The sequence below is a fragment of the Phasianus colchicus genome, chromosome 2 (genome assembly GCF_987193195.1).
Source record: "Phasianus colchicus chromosome 2, bPhaCol1.hap1.1, whole genome shotgun sequence".
NCBI lineage: Eukaryota > Metazoa > Chordata > Aves > Galliformes > Phasianidae > Phasianus > Phasianus colchicus.
The window spans coordinates 34,162,190-34,181,136 of NC_143437.1; the positions used below are offsets into that span (position 1 = coordinate 34,162,190).

The 18,947-nt window shown below is 40.9% G+C and overlaps 1 protein-coding gene across 2 annotated transcripts in view; it reads right to left on the reverse strand.

Annotated features, from left to right (window-relative positions):
* Window positions 1-1,134: 1,134 nt before the first annotated feature.
* The window catches only part of KIF26B (kinesin family member 26B), a 282,367-nt gene continuing 264,554 nt past the window's right edge, over window positions 1,135-18,947 (reverse strand). For both annotated transcript variants that reach the window (XM_090135322.1, XM_090135323.1), the window contains 3 exons: window positions 9,627-9,829; window positions 8,121-8,271; window positions 1,135-6,465 (listed from right to left, as the gene is read on the reverse strand). In XM_090135322.1, coding sequence (XP_089991448.1) covers window positions 6,317-6,465; window positions 8,121-8,271; window positions 9,627-9,829 — 503 coding nt within the window. In that variant the 3' untranslated portion in view covers window positions 1,135-6,316. The remainder of the gene's footprint in view (window positions 6,466-8,120; window positions 8,272-9,626; window positions 9,830-18,947) is intronic.

An 18,947-nucleotide genomic window follows, 5' to 3' on the forward strand; every position in this document is an offset into this window, starting at 1 on the left:
AACAGGACATCACCTTGTGTTAGGTCAAAAGCACCTTCTCTGCCATTTCGTAAATGTTCTTATCCAAAGCAAAATAGGAGGGGGAGGCAGATATATCGGTAAGATAAAAGTAAACATTTAATGCCACTATAGTTTGATTTTTTTTTTTTCCAGACATCATATTTTTGACAATGTTTCACACCTCAGATACCACAAAAGGGATATTTTTTTTAGCCAGCAAACAATAAACTTTACAATTTTAATGGCAAAAGGCTCAATGCATTTGTTGACCGACTTGGAAATGGCTGTGATGTTCAACATTTTGAACTTGTCCTCATGCTGTTCTTTCTTTTTCTTTTTTTCCCATAAAATTTAGTTGATAAAATATATATATATATCTACTACTGATACATCCTCTTCTGGAATCACCCATTGGTGGGGCCAGCATATGTTCTGTATCCATCATGTCTCTTCCTTAGCTCCATTTTATACCATTGTTATAATGAGAAAGAACATAGCCACAGACAGAGTGAAATGAATTTAGCAAACATACACTTCAATGCATAGCACTTAGATCAGCATTTCCAACCATGATGTGTAAATAAATTATAAAATACAAGCAACTCTATAAAACAAGAACATCCTGAGTTTACAAATAAATTATATCCTTCATACATAGAATATGATGTGGATGTTAGTAACCAGCAGTTTCAGCTATGGGAGGGAAAAAAGTAAAACTTAGAAAAGTTAGCATCTATGCATACATAAAATATATATATGTATGTGTGCTATATGTAAATATTCACACATACATATACAATAGAGAGGGTGAATACATCCATATCGATAGTATATAGAGATATGTAATATAGCTGAAACTGCCTCAAGCACCATTTTATTACCATTATTATAAAGTTTGCTCAATACTTAAGTAGGACCACTCAAAGTAAGATGGATTGGGTTGGGGATTTTTTTTTCCTGTCTGAGAGAGTTTTGAAGGTGGTTTGAAATATCACGGTTGTTACTGTTTCACTTTCAGCACCTCTGTTCCTTGTACAATAATCACTCCCTTTATGAGCTTCAAAATGTTCCGTAAGTGAGACCGAGTCTGCTGTTAGTGAGGCTGTTGGTAAAATCCATACTGACTTCATTAGGGTCAAGGTAAGAATGCTACATTTTCAAGGGAAAAATGATTATTTTTCTTTTTTCTTTTTTTTTTTTTTTTTTTTTCTAAAGTTGCTTGAGAAGGAGAAAGAAGAAGAGATAAAGCCAATAATAAAATGGTTTATAATTTCCAAGAGCAGGTATGGAGGCTTAGATAACCCTGTGATGAGCACACAATAAATGCAAGAGCTAGAGATTATTACCTTTGCATTGACAAATCATTCACAGTTTTGTTTGCCATAGTTATTTGAAAACCTATTTCAAATCTTGTAATAGCTAGCAACATCCAGTCTTGTGTCTCCAAAAAGTGCTGGGTGTTGCCAACACAAAAGGCTATGGAGTAACAAAATAAGGGCTAGAAGGACATCAGGATTAGGCAAGGTATGTCATCTATCCATGGTTTTGGGAAATCTCTTACTCCTATCATTATGCAGTGGTATAAATTCTTTGATCTCTGATGTGAGTTGGTGCATCCCTGATACTGTGTGACCATTCTCCCATAGGAATGGGCAGCAGAGGGTTGCTCCACCTCTGGTTTATGAGAATATTTGCTATAGGCAGTCATCTGCAACACGTTACAATTTTTAGAACAATGAGGACTTGACAGAAGCTTTATCTCATATGGGGCTAAGAGGCCTGGCTTTCAACTGATGTGACCAGGGTATGTGCACTATGGTAAAGCAAAATTGTTGTATTTAACAGTGGTGACTGTGAGATATCTTGCCTTCAACTTGTGACACTCTGAAATACAGAGTGATTCTTTTGGATTACTCTGACAGGCCTTAACATTTCAATGACAGCCTCTGTGTGGGAACTGCAGTAACCTAGCTTTATAGGCTGAAGAGCAGCAGGAATAAAGGCCCTTTGAAGGAAGCCTTTAAAAGCGTTTCAAGCATAAAAGTTTTCCCTGTAGTGTGGAATAAGTCAACTTCATCTTGGTGAGTGATAGGAGAAAGGTTTTAAAGGTAAACCTTGGAGGAGTAGAGGAGCAGTGTTGTTACCATTTGTGAACAGTTAAACAATCTCCTTGCAGTAATGTGTGTGGGGTTTCTCCCTCAGGCTATGCTCATATGCATTTCTTTGTATGTATATACTGCCCTTTGGTTTTATCATTAGTTTTAGCTCACAAAAAAAAAAAAAAAAAAAAAAAATCACAAATGTTTGTAAAAGGCAGTGTTTGTCAGAAAGTCTATTTCCTTCAGCTGTCATAAAATCTGAATCCTGTGCTATGGATAATAGTGGTATTTTAAGATAAACCACATTATTGAGATGAATGAAAAAGAAAATATTTTTTTAAAGGACCAAGTCTATCCTGTGAGCATACAGCTTTAGCAAAGAGCAAAGAAAGGACAGCTTGGGTATCTGTTTGCCGCCTGTCTTTCTGTGAAATAATACTTCTGATTGCTTAGGTCTGAATGAATTGACAGTAAGCCATTCTGAAGCAAATACAAGGCATGGATGGTGGGAGAAAAGCCACAGATGACTATGACAAAAGCACTAGGAATTAGGGTTCTTCTACACTCTGCAGGGAAGCAGAGCTGGTGAATGACCCAGGCTTTCTGCCTACTCCCAGCACTTATGGGGACCAGTGGAATGGGTGAATTCAGATTGCAGCCAAATCTCCCAAATCTAGGGTCTCAGCTGAAGCTGTTGTTGTAGAACAAGTTCTGCCCCTTGTAGAAATAACATTCAAGCATATTAAGATGAAAAGTTTTCACAGTCAGGCCCAGACTACTCAGGCAGTAGGTCTGAACATAGCTATGGTAATGCAGACTAATGGCTGCTGCTCTGCAGTCATTACAGAACGTGATAATAAGGATATGTAGTCCTCTGTTAAACAAGGGAACAAAGATTTAACCTTCACTTCTAATTGCATTAACATTGCTGTTTCCCACTAAAGCTGTTCCAGGGAAATAAGATTGATTTCTGAATATGCAAACAATTAAGGACTCCATTCACATTGCTCTTGTATATTTTGGGTAACTTAAGATGACTTTTAAAGAAATCAGGAAAAAAGCAGCATTATACTGGCAAATGCTAAAAGAATGGGACTTCCTGGGTGACTTGCAGGAGCGTGTGGGTCTTCTGTAAAATGCTGGCTGCTATATAGTCTAAAGCAATTTTAGTAAGGTCATGATATTTTCAATTATCTGTTTTGCAGATATTTTAAGTACAATAAAAGAAATTCTAGAGTAAAAAGCAATTTTAACCAAGAAAATGTCAATCTCCTAAATTTGCATTCCCACGTATACATTAAGCCACCACAATTCCCAAAAACATAGTGGCAAATTTTGAAATGCAGTGACAGAAAGTCAAAAAAGAAGAGATGACTATTGATTTTAGGATACAAATGTGACAGAAATGTTAATGGCCATTATAATTAAGTCCTCAGAAATAAAATATTTGTAAGGAGTGTGATTCTGCTCAGTCACTACATAATTTTCAGTATGCCAAATTCATACTGATGTAATCCATTTGGTTTCAGGAAGAAATTTTGATCCATCCTGATAATAAGGGCAAACGTATACTCTTAATATTTAAAATTATGGATAGGTAGACACCATTTATATGATGCTTCTTTGTGAAGCATTTATTCACTTTACCTGCACCACAGGAGCACCCCAGTGCACGCAACACCCACATTTTGGTCAGGTAGTTCTCAGCAGGGGAAAAATAATGCATCCATCTAGCCCAATGATCGTTTTCTAGTAAATACATTTTCTCAAATGCTTAAGCCTAAAGAAGGTAACGCATAATTTCCTTTTGCATGACTGAGGTAGAGAATCTAATGTGGAGGAGTGACAAGGGAGGGAACAGTACAGAAGTAGAACAGACACAAGTGACAACCTGGGAAGCCTACAGGGCTACCTGTGGACACAGGTGAGTGAGAGATGGGAGCTGCTGGGAATGCCTGTTTTCTGTGTATGCAACCTGACAGCATGAATCTGGGATTTTGCAAGACTGAATCCACAAAAGAAGACACGCTCCATATCCCAAAGGTCCTAGGTCTTCACCCAGAACAGAACTGCAGAGGCAACTGCCATGGCTTTGTAGAACTGTACTGAAATCATGGAGATCTATGGAGTAGAGATGCCCCAACAGAACCAATACATAACAAGCACCACTAAATTCATCGCAAAGAGAAACAAACCAGAGAAATTGCACTTGTCTTTTTCTTTTCAGACCAAATAAGAAAATACTGTGGAATAGAACAGGAAAGAACTTTCATGTATGACCTTTTTTCACTCCTAAATAAGCCTATGAAATGTTAAAAGGATTTTCTACAAAACACAGTGATAAAGCTTGTAGAATGAATAAGATTTGATAATATACATTATAGAGAATTTGAAGAAAATATATAAATGTGGGTTTTTTTGTTTGTTTGTTTTATTTTGTTTTGTGTTGTTTTTTAAGGTAACCAGTAGTAAAATCTATCAGTATTTTTGTGGATTTTTTTTTCCACCAGGAAATGGTGCTTGGCATACTGTAAAATGGCATTAGTATGATGAAGTAGGTAAAGAAAGAGCTACATGTAGGAACAGTAAATTGATGAACTGATGCATACTGAGTATATGTCAAATGCTGATCTTACTTTTTGACAACCAACAGGAAGGTCAGACAAGGATATGTGAGAGGATTGTTTTGTGAAAGGAATTATTTCAGCATAAAAGAAGAAGAAACCTATACAAGAAAAAATTCTTTATGCTCATACATAAATAACATGCAAATTTCACACACTTTTTTAAGTAACACAAAGGATGTTTTTCCCCACATACTGTTTTATAGATAAAGATGCAAACAAGTAGAATATCCGGTTGTACAATGAGGCCCAGACCCTCATCCTTTTAATCACAGAATCATAGAATGGGTTGGAAAGGACCTTAAAGATCATGCAGTTCCAACCCCAATGCCATGAGCAGGATTGGCACCCGCTAGATGATGTCACCCATTGGTGTCAATGGGGCTTTTGTCATAGTTGAAATAAGGGAGTGCTGATTAGGAAAACATCATAATCAACATGCCTGAATTACTTACTAGATCTGCTTACTCATGACTCCTGCTTATTTCTGGACCAGCTGAGCTGAACAGAGACTGCACATCTCTGCACCTTTCAGGTATGTCTGGGCCAGGGACATAAAGAAGGCAAAGTTAAATTTTATCAGTCATGGAATCAAGAAAGAAGGACAAAAGAAATCATTCATTTTTGGACTGATAAGCATGAGAGCCCTCTCCCTGAAAAGTAGTTTCCCATTGAGTTATTAGCCCCAGAAAAAGGGATTGGGATAAAAACACCTCCTCATCCATAGCTCCAGCCAGTAAAAAGCTAAAAGTACATGAAAAATAAAGGGGGAGATTAAATCAAATGCAAAAGATACTTCACCATAATGTCACCTCTCCTCCCTCACATACTGCAGAACCTATAAGATGGGAAAATTACTGTGCCCTCTAACACTTAAGATTGTACAGAAGAACATATAAGCAAACCTTGCTCACTGCTAGAAATATTTATGTGTCATCTGGGAAGCTAAATTTCTCTTTGAGTGGCCTTACTCCGTTAACAATAAAAGACAGTTAACATTTATTCATATGTTGTACTGATTAGGAAATATCTCTACAAACACAAGTTACTTAGAAACAGCAAGTCTGAAACAGGAGAAAACACCAAGAGAAAAACAAGCTGTAAGTACATTTCAAAAGTGTGTTTTGTTTTTTTCCTTTTTCATCTTTTGACTAGCACCATCTGTACACAAGAAAGTATGAACATAAATGTTTGGATAATAAAGATTTGCAAGGCACTTGAACAGTCTTTCTAGATAGGATTTCTTCTAATGAACCTCTCAAGTGGAAGTCCTACAACCACCTTCCCTCCTCCCTCAGCGAATGCAGGGAAAGAAGTCTCTTCTGCCAGCAGTTCTTATTTACAGACATGTCCTTAAGGGTTCCTCAAAGTGCTCTTTTAGGCTAAGAGAATCAACATCCTTCTATCTCCATTTTTTCATGCGTCTTGTTATTTTTTAATATTACTCTTCTGTATAGTAAAGCAAATCTCTCATACACACAGTTGAGACTTGACTCCAACCTTCATCCTCATTCTGTTGTCTTTGGGATGCTACTCAGAAGGGAAAAGGAGGATGGCAGAGATGTGCACTGAAATTCTCTTGAGGTTCACTCTTTATCTGCGTCTGGAGGTGATGTCAAAACAGGTGATCATCATGAGATGAGCCTTGCAGAAGTTGACACGGTTTTCCAAACGTTCAGTCACACACTCCAGGGCTTCCAGGTATTCCAGAGAATCCAGCTCAAATACCTGCTCCAGATCAACTGTAGGGAAGAAAATACACAGATAGAAAAAGCATACAAAACCCAGCACTAGTTGCTGAGAGATATGGATCCAATTCATGCCTTCAAAAACATCCATACTGTGTACAATGTTATCTTTAGCTTCCCACTGTCACTGAAAGTTGTGTCTATTATTTAATGGCTATTAAAATGACTTGTCAGTGAAAATACCATTAAGATTGCACAGAATACTTTCTTGAGTGATATGCTTTGCCATCTTCTCTATAACAGCAAGTGAGTTTTGCCACACTCCATCTTTCCCTAAGAAAAGCCAACAAAACTGCTCCTCCAGCAACCACACAGCTCACTGTAAGGAAACCAGGTGGGCACAAAACGCCACTGGGTTTAAAGTTAACAGCAAACCCACAAGTTGAACATGATGGAGAAATTCATCAGTGAAGTGTGAAACTGGCCAAGTTGATTTTAATTGTTTCCATTGGTTTTGTTTCAGCATCATGCATTTATGATACATATTGACTATCTCCTGCATTCTTCTGACCAGAAAAGAGATTGATGTAAGTTCTCTGCTGAATTCATAACTCAGAGTCAGAAACCATCCTCCAACTTCCTTGCTCATCACACCTCTCCCTGTTCTGGGCAATTTTCACTAGCTTGTTCAAGAGTGCTAACGGAAGGTGTGTACATCACACTACCATAGGTTCCCTTTTGCTGCCAGAGACAGCTGGCAGCTGCTTCCATGGAAGTTGTGTGGGAACTGTGTGATCGTAGCCAACACGTCACATCTCATCTAAGCCCTGTGGTTTGTGCTATCCTTGAGGCTTCCTGCATTTATCACACTGGAATCAGAAGCAAAGGCATCACATATCAGTATGCAGATGGCGTACCTGTCTTTAAATCTGTCTCTTTTGCCTTATATTATGGTTGTTTTGTAGGGTGTACAAATCTAGTATTAACTTCTGACAGTTGTTGAGGGAAGAGTTGGGACACAGCACCCAACCTCCTTATACCCCATGCAGTTATCATTAAAAAAACCCACTAATATATTTTTTTGGAGAACTCTTTAACATGAGTTCATCTGTTCATTAACACTAAAAAATGCTGTACAGTTACTGCAGTATGCTTTTAATCTTTTTCCTTTGAGGTGTTAAGGTTCTTCTGCATCTCAATGTGAATGTCCTTTAAGGTCTGAACTTTACACATTTACAGTTATGAAAAATGGGCCAAATTCATTCTTCATGTAAGCTCACTGGTGCCAAGGGACAAGTTTGATCTGCAGTGTTATTTTGTGGTAGGAGAGTAGATTTATGATACTGCTCATATGTCTTAGTGATCTGAGGACAAAAAAATAAATATCTCATTTTTATAATCTGTGGACTGAAATGTGTGAATGATAATCTACCAATGGCAATATTCACTATTACAACGCTGTACCATTTTAACATTCAGCTCTCAGGCAAAAAGGATTGTTCAGTTCTATCATCAAGATTTAGTAAGAATTATTGGGACTAGTTCTAGAAATACAGTCAACCTAAATTTTGTCCTTAGGTCATATGTCAGCTCATTTCAGTTTACAAACACAGTAGCACACATCTCACTCTTAGCAAATCTTTCTACCTCCTCACAGTGAAATAAAGCAAAGGAAACCTATAAGTTCAAGCAATAAACAACGTTCTTACATTCACTGAGCCATTTATTAGGATCCAGCATCAGGTACTGTTTGGTCACCTCCAGTTCTCTCATTAACCACTCGTACTTGGCCTTGACCTCAGCAATTCTCTGCTGGCGATGCTCCAGGATTTTCAGCTTGGCATTAAAACATATCACTTCCTGCCAACCAGGAAAAATGAGCAGGGAAGGAACAAGTGAAGAGGAGAAGAAATACCCAGATCCATTCAGCGAAATGATCTTCCGATCAATAATATTAACTTACTCTGGAAGCATATGAATTACTGCACAAAATAATCTATTATCTGTTTTATTTTTATTGTATTTTTTTCTTTAATTATTATTTTGATGCTTTTTATCAGTGAACTTTGGAATCTTTGCAATGATATTTAATAATAAACAGTAATTGTTAACACCACACAGCATCTTGAAATGAGATTAACTGTAGCAAAACATTTCTGTTTTTTGTCAACAAAAGTTTGGCTAAGAAAAAAACTAAACTCTTGGGAAAAGGAAATCCATTGCTTGGTGCATTAAAATCCTAAGTATATCTCTGCTTGGTGTGTAAGAAATGCATCACTCACATCATTAAATAAGAAAACTGGTAGCGATATCGAGTTCTAAACAAAAGGACGATATTGGTGTGAAAAGTTCTATCAATTCATAATCATTAAAAATGAAAATACATTTTCTTTAAAGACAACGGGCACAGTGACAGCATAGGATGCAATACTGTCTGGATGCACTCCTCTTGGCTTCATATGACTTTTGAGTGGCAGTCATCAAGATGCGCAGTAGGTGAAGCCACGATGAGGGCTGGCTATCATTACCAGTCTGGAGGCAGCTCCACTACTGGAATTTAACTCCTCCAAGACTGTGCTAGAGGCTCAACACTGCTCTATCTTCTGTTCTGTAGGCAAATCTGCTGTGTTAATCAAGCGTAGTAGAAAACACCACCCCAAGAAGTGATGTTTTTTCTCCATGTAAAACTGTATCAGATGACACCACCACGAACAACCTAACTGAGTGACAGGAGCCTGGAAAGGAAAAATGCCTTAAAATAATAATAAAGCTTATATACACAGTTACTGTAAAAACACTTCATGATACTCTTCATGATTGTACTTCTCAAGAGCTGATCTTTACAATTCTCCAACTTATTTTTAAGTTTTGAGGGGTGAGGTTGGCAGGAGAAGCTTCGCTATTCTGGAAACAATGTCATCAAAGCACTTGAGGCACCAGTACTGTGTAGATAAATGTGAAGAGCTGCTGGAGCACAGGAATCACCAAGACCATTAGCAAGGACAAAAATACCTGAGACCAATGTCTGCGAGCTGTTACTGAAGAAGGCATAACTTGAGTTACAACTGGTCTTAAATGAGATACAAGCGTTGCTGCCAGTTGAATTGACTATGTACAATACTACACAGTTCTGATTGCTTTCCTATGAATTTGCACTTCCAATCTGAATTCCTCTCTCCAAGAGGAGACAGACAGCACATGAGGATCTCACTCACCTTGCTGTCTCCACCTCGTCGCCGCTGGAGCCTCTCCACATCATCTATCTCATAGACTTTGATCTCAAAGGGCTCCCCCAGCCCCCTCTGTGCACTTCGAAGGGGCCCATCCACCCAGCGGACCCCAGGGCTATTGGCAGGTTTCCTTGCTGGGGAAGCAGTGTCAAGCGATAAAGCTGGGATAAGCCTCCGTCTCTGGGAGCCTGCAAATGCAGAAATCACCATGTTGTGTTAGCACAGTTAGATTTGATCCTCAGAGGGCACATGCACCCTACAGCTTCTGGAGGTTGCATCTGCTTCTGTTAGCTCAGGTCTCAGTGTGTGCAGGTATAATGATGAAGGGCCAGAGCATCAGATGATATCTGGTCTGGCTTTGCAATCCTCTCTCTTCACTAGTGTTGGCTCTTACAGCCTATGAGTAAGCATCAGCCAGCCTGTCCACAGCCCATCTCTAGGGGAGGTATGATTGTGTTGCTTTCATTGTTGTTGTTTTTTTTTTATAGTAGCATGAAAAAGCACTTTGATGTCCAAGTTCCTCTACTACACAGGCACTACTATGGCAACACTCAGTCCTTGGCACACCACCACTTTGGAGTGGCTAAGGCAGTAAAACCACTAGCAAGGACAAAATGCCCGTGGTATGTATGTCCAATCTCAGCAATTGCACGGAATTGAATTAGCCTTGTTTCTATTCAGTACAGTATTTTTCTAAAACATTCCTCACTTACATGCATAGCCTAGCACTGGCGAAGGGCAAGACAGCAGCAGTAACAACTGACTGGCAGAAGGGTTAGTCACTGTGTCTGCATCAATAGCTCTGCTTTATGATACCAGCATGCTGGATGGGAGCACTGCAATAGCAGAATATTTACCATGGTTGATAAAGCCTAGCCATATGGAATGCATCTGCCATGTGAGTTGCCAAGTCAGGGCCTCAGGTAAAGCAAGGGAGAAAAAGTACATTACTGGCCTGATGGCAGCAGTAGGGAAGTTGAGCATATGGTTTGTTGGGAGAAAGAACAGACGTGCAAAAAAAAAAAACAAAAAAACAACTGGTTACATTTCCCTGCTCAGTTTAGTTCAGTCAGAGCAGTGGCTGGGTTACAGACAAAATAAAAGGGTTTGTAGCCGACAAGTCCTGCACCATCTTTCCTAGGAGACATCAGTGATACAGGGGATGGGAGAAAGAGAAACAAAAGCAGAAGCCAGCAAGTCCAAATGAAACTATCAATTGACTCTCTTGGCTGCAAGAACAAAACTGATGCCAAAAGGGATGGGATGCAGAATGATCATGCAGATTTCATTTTAAAAACAAGATAAAATCATCATCTAAAGGAATCCTTAGCACTGTATTCATTGAAACTTGAATGTAAATAGCTTCAAAAAGTCTGCCAATTTCATGCATCAATGAAAACTAAAAAAAAAAAAAATAATCCATTGGTTGCTTAGTTTTTGCATTTGCAACTATCCAGCATCAGTTTCATTCATAGGTGTCAGCTGACATTTTCTCAGCTGACAACTTTGTGAACTATCCTTGTTTTGTGAGTGCAGCAGTCTGTGCTAGAAACCAACATCTAGTAATCAGCAATTAACCTGTAAATGCTAGCTTTAACATGAAGGAGAATGGTCTGTCTTGCTGCCTATTTGCAGAAACTTAGTCTACAGAGCTTTTATTCCAGTGCATCCAAAATAACTCCCTGCAAGAAAAAACCAAGTCATGCAAACAGGCATTTTATACCAAATGGCCTCAGCCCTGACCTGCCCATCCCATCACATCCATCATACTTGTGCTTCTAATCAAACTGCAGCCCAGCAAATGAGCCCATGCCAGAACAAATGAAGCCCTACAAATACCAGCAAGCACAAGTTTTTTTAGGCCTTTTGAAACACCACTGGAAGTCAATGTCAGCATAGCTAACAATTGGCAACAATAACAGAGAAGCAGTCTGGGAAGGCACCAACAAAATGGTGTACTGAGGGTGACTGTCATCAGTGATGCCAGAGAGAGGCAACTGAAGGGCAAGAGCAGCTGTGTATGTGAAGGGAGATGAGATGGGCTAGCAGACCATTACTATTTGCTGCATTCAAGAGATCCTGCAAAGGGCTCAGCCCCCCTGGGAAATGAGCCCTTTGCCTGCTTTTTAGCGAACGGTACTGAATTCTCAAGCTGAGATAAGACCAAAAGGATTTAGGCACTAACTACTTCTAAAAGCACTTTTTTTCAGGGTTTTGGTCTTGGTCTCTCACAGGAATAGTCTGAGTGTGAAAGCAATCTCCTTCCTACCTTTGCTGCTCCTCAGCTTTTAGAGGCAGCAGTTCCCCTGGAGATGCAAATGAATCTGATTCACCTTGCCATGAGGTCACCACCAGGCTCTTACTTGGAGCAAAGCTAAACAGATGTCACTGAAGTATTAATTACAGTAAATGTTTTTGCATTGCATTTCTATTCATACCCATTTAGGTGAATGACAACCAGAAGCCTTGGGTCTAGGAGAACTCCAGCACAAGGCTCTGTCTAATAGGCCATATCCTTCAGTGAAGAGGCAGAGACCACAGCTGTGGCAAGATGTATGCTAACATAAACTCATTGTGCTTTTCGTGTCTGCACAGCCTGTGGGTTATGCCCCCATCGCAGCCAGGCAGTGTGGCAGGGCTGAGCCATCAGGCAGAGCATTGCGTGTTTGCAGGGAGTCAAAACTGAATCTAGTTATCTGAAATATGCACTGATGAATAGGCTGCTCTTTAGCCCAGGTACAGAAAATGAGTGTCGTCTGACAGGAGACTCCTGCCACTGACTTCTCTGTTCAGTCCCTGCTTTTTCTGATTACTTGGGATCAGCCAGGAGATGCAACCTAAGCAATGCCACAGAGCAGCTGACAGCTTCCTCATCCATATCAACAGAGACAACCAACTGCTGAAGTGAATGCAGTTTTCCAAGTCTCAAGCTTAGCTTCAGCACAAACTGTGAAACAGCCCTGAAAATGCATAGAACACAGCAGATCGGTTTTCTACTTTGAGCAATTGGTTAAGGTCTGCAGGTTCAGCTCTGCCAAAGACCAGACGGGGTTTAATTAAGATAAAAGGAGCAACAGAGGAGTGAATGTGTGCAGTGTGAAAGTGGATCTGGCTGAAGAGCAGCACTGAATCTACAACACACCGCAGCGCATATATGTCCAGAGAAGCCTTCATCTTTAAAGTATTAGAAATACAGACCAAGCTAGCTGAGTGTGGAAGGGTAACTTCAAAGATAAGATGACTCACTGACCTCAGCAAAACTTGCAACTTCACAACGGTATGTGCTCATAAAAGCATCTGTTAACCACGGCAGAACTCCTAAGAAAGCTGGTTTTGTTTAACTGCTGTATATTTTGTGGTGTTCCCTTTCTATTACTTTCTAAGAACATATTCCAGTTAGAGTATCTTTTCTGTGGAAAAGGTAAAAGCAAAAAGTATATAGAATCATAGAATTACTCAGGTTGACCTTAAAGATCATCAGGTCCAACTACAACCTAACCACACTACCCTAACTCAAACAACCCTCTGCTAAATCACTAAATGCAAAATACCCACAAAAAGGAGCATGATGTACATTTCTTCAAAGCAGAATGCATCTGAATTGGATACAAAACAATTGCTGCTCCTCGAATTTCAAGTTGTTGAAGATGAAACTATCATTTGATATCGTATAATTCCAGGAGTTTATAGTGTGATCTTAAAGGCAGGATGCACAGCCAAAGCTATTCTCACTGCACTAAAAGCTTTTGGAGGTAAAACTGCCTTTGTGTGCAGTTCTTAAGTAAGCATTTTGTTGTGGGTTTTTTTTTTTTTCTCACCAGAAAGTTCCATACAAACTGAAGGTGATTACAAAAACCTAATCTTGGCTAAGGAGAGCAGTATCCTAAGCCCACATCATTCCTTCTGTGGCTTCATTTCCGAGGAACAATAGCACCAGCCTCCAATCAAATTGTTTGCTGACTGGCAAAGATTATTTGTCTGTTCCCCCTGCTGCTCTTCCCTGTCCAACAATGGGGCTCTGCTTTGTTTGAGCTGAAGATGCTATGCTGACTTCTCTCTTTCCCATTTCCTACAGGGTCTGCCTTCATGGGCAATTATCCATGACTGAACCAACTCCTCCCATTTCCTTTGACCTCCCTCCTCCTAGTTTATTTTACAGTGCCCTTTCCTCAGAGAATAGAACAGCTACTCATTCCTCCTTGGATTTTCACAGAATATGTGCAATGCTAAGATCCTCTCCCAGTTCCTCAAGTCATTGCCATTGCCTTCCAATGGAAACTTGCTGCAATGGCATAGAATCACAGAATCACAGAATCACAGAATTGCCAGGGTTGGAAGGGACCTCAAGGATCATGAATCTCCAACCCCCCTGCCACATGCAGGGCCACCAACCATTCCACCTAATGCTAGACCAGACTGCCCAGGGCCCCATCCAATCTGGCTTTGAACACCTCCAGGGACGGGGCATCCACAACCTCCCTGGGCAGCCTGTTCCAGTACCTCACCACTCTCTCCGTAAAGAATTTCCCCCTGACGTCCAACCTAAATCTCCCTTCCCTCAGCTTAAAACCATTTCCCCTTGTCCTGCTGTCACTCACCCTTTCAAAGAGTTGATTCCCCTCCTCTTTGTAGGCTCAAAGGCATGGAGGCTTCATCAGAAATATTTAGGGTGCCCACCTTGAGGTTTGTACTACAACCAGTAAAGAATCCTGGCATTTACTGCCAGAAAATCTAAACTGCATTTGCTCATCCTGGCAACTCAGATTGCACCTGAAGAGCTGGAGAAAGAAATGCCAATGGGATTTGTCATTAAGAATAGAGTCTTCTGTGACCACCTCCCCGTAAAACAATTCAGCCCTTATTCTGAGATGGCTTATATGCAATCCTGCCATTGCAAATCAGTAAGGAGTACAAGGACACTTGAGGCTTGAAAGAACTGCTTGCTGTGTGCAGGAATAAAGCAACCCTTATTTATAATTTTCCATTCATAGCTATACTAGACATGTTGCTTCTATATATCTAAGGAACCTCTATATGTATAATAAACATGCTGAGGTACAGCCTACGTCAATTTTTTTCTACCCACCCTGTTCAGTTTTAACCATATTTCTTGAATTACAATCTCACTTTAAAAGGAGCCTTTCAGGGCAGTTTAGAGCTGGTGAATGAGCACTGCTGAAACCAGATGAGGAAGCAGCCCTCCTGCAGCGTGGCAGGTTGACAAGTAATCTGGGAGACGCTTCAGGGAAGATGTACATCACAGGGGCTGCGCTTTCAGCACCCGCAATCCCTAGCAAGAAAAAAAAACAACCAGAGTCTCTTCTACATCTTTATCTCCCCTTGGTCTGGATTTTGGTTTGTCAAGCATTTCTCAGCATTGGGGTGTTATTTAAAGAGCTGGTTACTGTTACTGCAGTACTGCGCTAAATGTCTCTGATGCTAGTGGCTTAGCCAGCAAAGACAGAGGATGGAGAAGGAAAGAGCTCTGCAGCCTCAGCGTTAGATCATGATGAGACAGCGGTAGAGGCATTCCAATGAGCTAATTCTGTGGCAGGATAAGGGGCAGGTTTTATTTACACTCAGCCTAATGGCGTGCGACTCAGTCATGCATGTTACATGGAGCCTTCACTGTGCACAATAGCCTGCTGCCATTTCCTCTATTAAATCATTCCTATGTTCATGTGGCTGAAAGCTCAGTGCTGGCATGCAGTAGTCAAGCGTGTAAAAAATGATTACTCTGATCCCTTTCAACACAGATTTGCTGCATGAAATGGCCTCGCATTGACCTGGGAAAATCAATGCTGTTGTTTTAATGAACAAAAAAAAAGTGGAGCTGAAGCCCACAGTGCCCCTCCTTCTGCTCTCCCAGCCGGCAGTCATATGCATAAAGGGGTCACCTGCAAGCAAACGATGTCTTGCTGTATGGCTCTAACATCCTTTGTCTTGGTAAGGGAATAATGCAGGATATCAATTAGCTATCGTCAATTGTAAGCAAGTTAAAGTGGAAATGCTGGAGAAGCCCTACAGCTTTTTGATACAAAGGGCAATTTTCAGCTCCCCACAGTGCCTTCGGCAGTCTAAACATGAACCAAACTCCTTTTCACTTGGATTCAGCAAAAAAAGTTCAGATTCTTTTTGTGGTATTTTGTTTCAGCATTATTATTTTGGCCATGTTTCAAAACATGCTGCTTTGTAATATTGGTTGGAGATGGACTTTCATAATTTACAGCCCCCAGATTCAGCGTCTGGCTTTTTCTGCTGCTTTCATGGACTGGGTTAAGTACTACCAGAGAGGCAATGTGTGTGAATATGAAGTTGCCAGGGCTTTCCAGGAAATCTGAAATCTCCATCTTCAAAACCAATCCAGCAGTGAAATCCAGAGCACAGAGGCAAGTCAGGCAAAACAGGCATCCTAATTGCAGATAATTATTGTCATGTCTTAACAGTCTGTCTTTTTATGAAAGTGTTTAAAATCATGTAGCAATTTGTTCTACTTTGGTAGCAAAACTCAGAACTGCAAAAGAGCCGCAAGGAGTCATGAAACTTTACTGCAAAAGCAATAAACTGCTGCAGCAAGAAACTTTAATTATCTACGGGCAGACAGGTTACCTGTGCAAAGAAGATTAAAGCACAGACACACACATACAGAGGCAAATCCTATCCTGGACAAGTAGGAGCACAGTCCTGCAGATGCCAGGAAATACAACTAACTGCAGCTCAGCACACACATTCAAACATCAGGAAGCCAGCATTTGGAGGCCTTGGCTTTCCCCAGTCTTGTTCAGACTTGGCCTTACCAACAACGCATCCCTAAATTTTTTGTTTCCCAATGTTCTGTTTCCAGTGTTCAGGAAGGCTGAAGTAGCCCAGAGCAACCCCACACAGAAGCCCTTTACAAGAACTCTCTCCTCTAGGTCTTGACTTTTTTTGGCAGTGCCTCCTTCTCACGCAAGCCACCTCTTCCTCCCATGTCTTTGACCTTCACTGCCAAGTTGCACTGCATGCCAGCTGCTCCCCCAGCCTGCCTGGACACAGAGCACAGCCCTGTGTGCTTTACCCTGCTGCCATCATTCAGACTCAGGCTCAGCTCTGACAAACCTCAACTGGAGGGCACAGAAATTAAAAGAGAGAATCTCTCAGGCAGAGGAGGCTCCGGGCTCAGCAGAGTGCTGCAGGCAGTGACACACAACAGCCCCTGTGCCTCACCACATGCCACCTGTACTGGGGCTCTCTCAGGCACCCGAGCCTGCTCCCAAAAGAAACAACAAAGCAAACAACCTCGGGAACATCCCTATATTTTCCTCTGAAACCTTTATCTTCTAACACCTTGTCTCAGAGCCCCTCCCCTTCTGTCATCCCCAGGGGATGCCTTCCGGCAGATCTGGCAGCCCTGAATACTCTGCAAGACAGGGCAAAAGGCACAAGCAAGGCATCTGAGCACGCTGCATGGGAATGCAAATGGTCTGGCTATGTCGGGTAAACCTAATTAAAGCCTAGGCTCTTGCACAGCTGCTAGCTTAGAGCTGATGGGATCACACACCTGGAAGCAGCAGCAAAGCTGTATGGCTGAAAGCACCCAGTCGTGTTTTGCATTGAGAGCTTTTCCACAAAGCCATGATCCAGTTTTGTGAGCTGGTTACAGACAATAGACATTACAGGGATGCTCAAGGTGACAGAGCGAACCAGCAGCACCATTGGGAACACAATACAGATCTTGCAAGTCCTTCCCTGCCGCCCTGCCTGCCTCCTGCTCATCCCTGTTGTGTTCCCAGGGTACAAATACAGCTTGGTTAAAATGGAGTTAAGCCTGAATGCACTTCCTGATGACACAAGAGAGTTTGTGCTATAAAAACATTCTTGTCGTTGCCTTTCCATGGAGCAGCATGAGGCCATTGCACTTGAAATTTCTGAGGTATTAAAAAATAATATATAATTGGTGCTAGTGATGACTGTGCTGTAATACTTCAGTGCTCTGCTCAAGACAGCATTGCCTCCCTGAGAGAGAGACTCAGGGCAAGGAAAATGGCTGAGATGCGGATTGTTTCCTACAGGAAAAATGCTAACAGAGTGAGCAAATAAATGGGAGCAAACACAGTTGCACAGATGCATGTGAATGGAGAGGGGGGAGGGACTGCCGCAAAAAATACCCTCCTCTCTGGTGCTCAGCAAGGGTAAGGGAGGATGTGCAGCCAAGTCAGTCAGGGTTGAGGTTAGGAGTCAAGAGTGCCTGCAATTTAATCCTGGATCTGGCTGTCACTTAGTGGAGGCATTGCGTAAGTCAGTAAAGCCCTCTGCCTTGATTTCTGCACCTGTAAAATGGAGTCTATAGTAATACGTGCAACACAAGGTGGATTAAAGGGTGGCTGCACAAAGCTTTGAAATATACAGTGATCTATCAGGGCTAAATAGCTCTGTTTTGCTATAAGTGGTCACTTTAGGGCAGTATCTGCTGATGCTGCATTATAGGACCAACGTTAAAAGCTACAAAGACAGAAATGTTTATGAAAATAAAAGGTTACTTCAGGGGGAAGGCTTAAGTGGTTCATGATATATACACATGATTTTCAGTAGATATCAGAATATATTGGGCTAATAATTCGGATGGTTGTTGTTGTTGTTGTTTGTTTGTTTTTTTACTTTTGTTTACACAGCATTGGGCTGTCTGTGAATTGTACACATACCCATGTAGAGCCCAAAATTTAACCTAGGGCTACACTGAAGGATATAATCTAGCTTTATCTTTCAAAAGCTGCCAATGTAGGTCTGATGCTTCATGTATGACAATCAGCACAGAAGCACCTACACATAAAAATAATGCACTTAAAAGCATTGAAAGACAAGATCTTAATCTCAAGGAAAAAATGATGTCTCCCCAATGTGTCAGAACTTCAAAAGTAATTGTGAGATCTGACAGGGCTGCTGGTGATTCTGCTAAAGACTCTTTATAGCTCCTCTTAAAGGGGCCTTGGGCTGATTCATGATGATCGTGTCTGACAGCTAGCATTTCTGCTAATAATAATCATAAATAAAACGGACAAGGTTGCCTGACCTGAAATGAGCATATCTATAGTGCCATATCCATTACAGCACAGGATCTGTGACTGCAAATCAGGAAAGGTCCAATGCTCTTGACACTATGTATTAAAATAATATCCATCTTTCAAGAGCTCAGAACCTTTGTACGTTATCGTTTTCATTAAAAAGTGTTCCTTGTGAGAGATCATTCAGATGAGAACAGACTTACAGACAGGAGAAATTACAGAGGATAAAAGATTGCAAACCTTTGCATATTTTTTTGTTTATTAT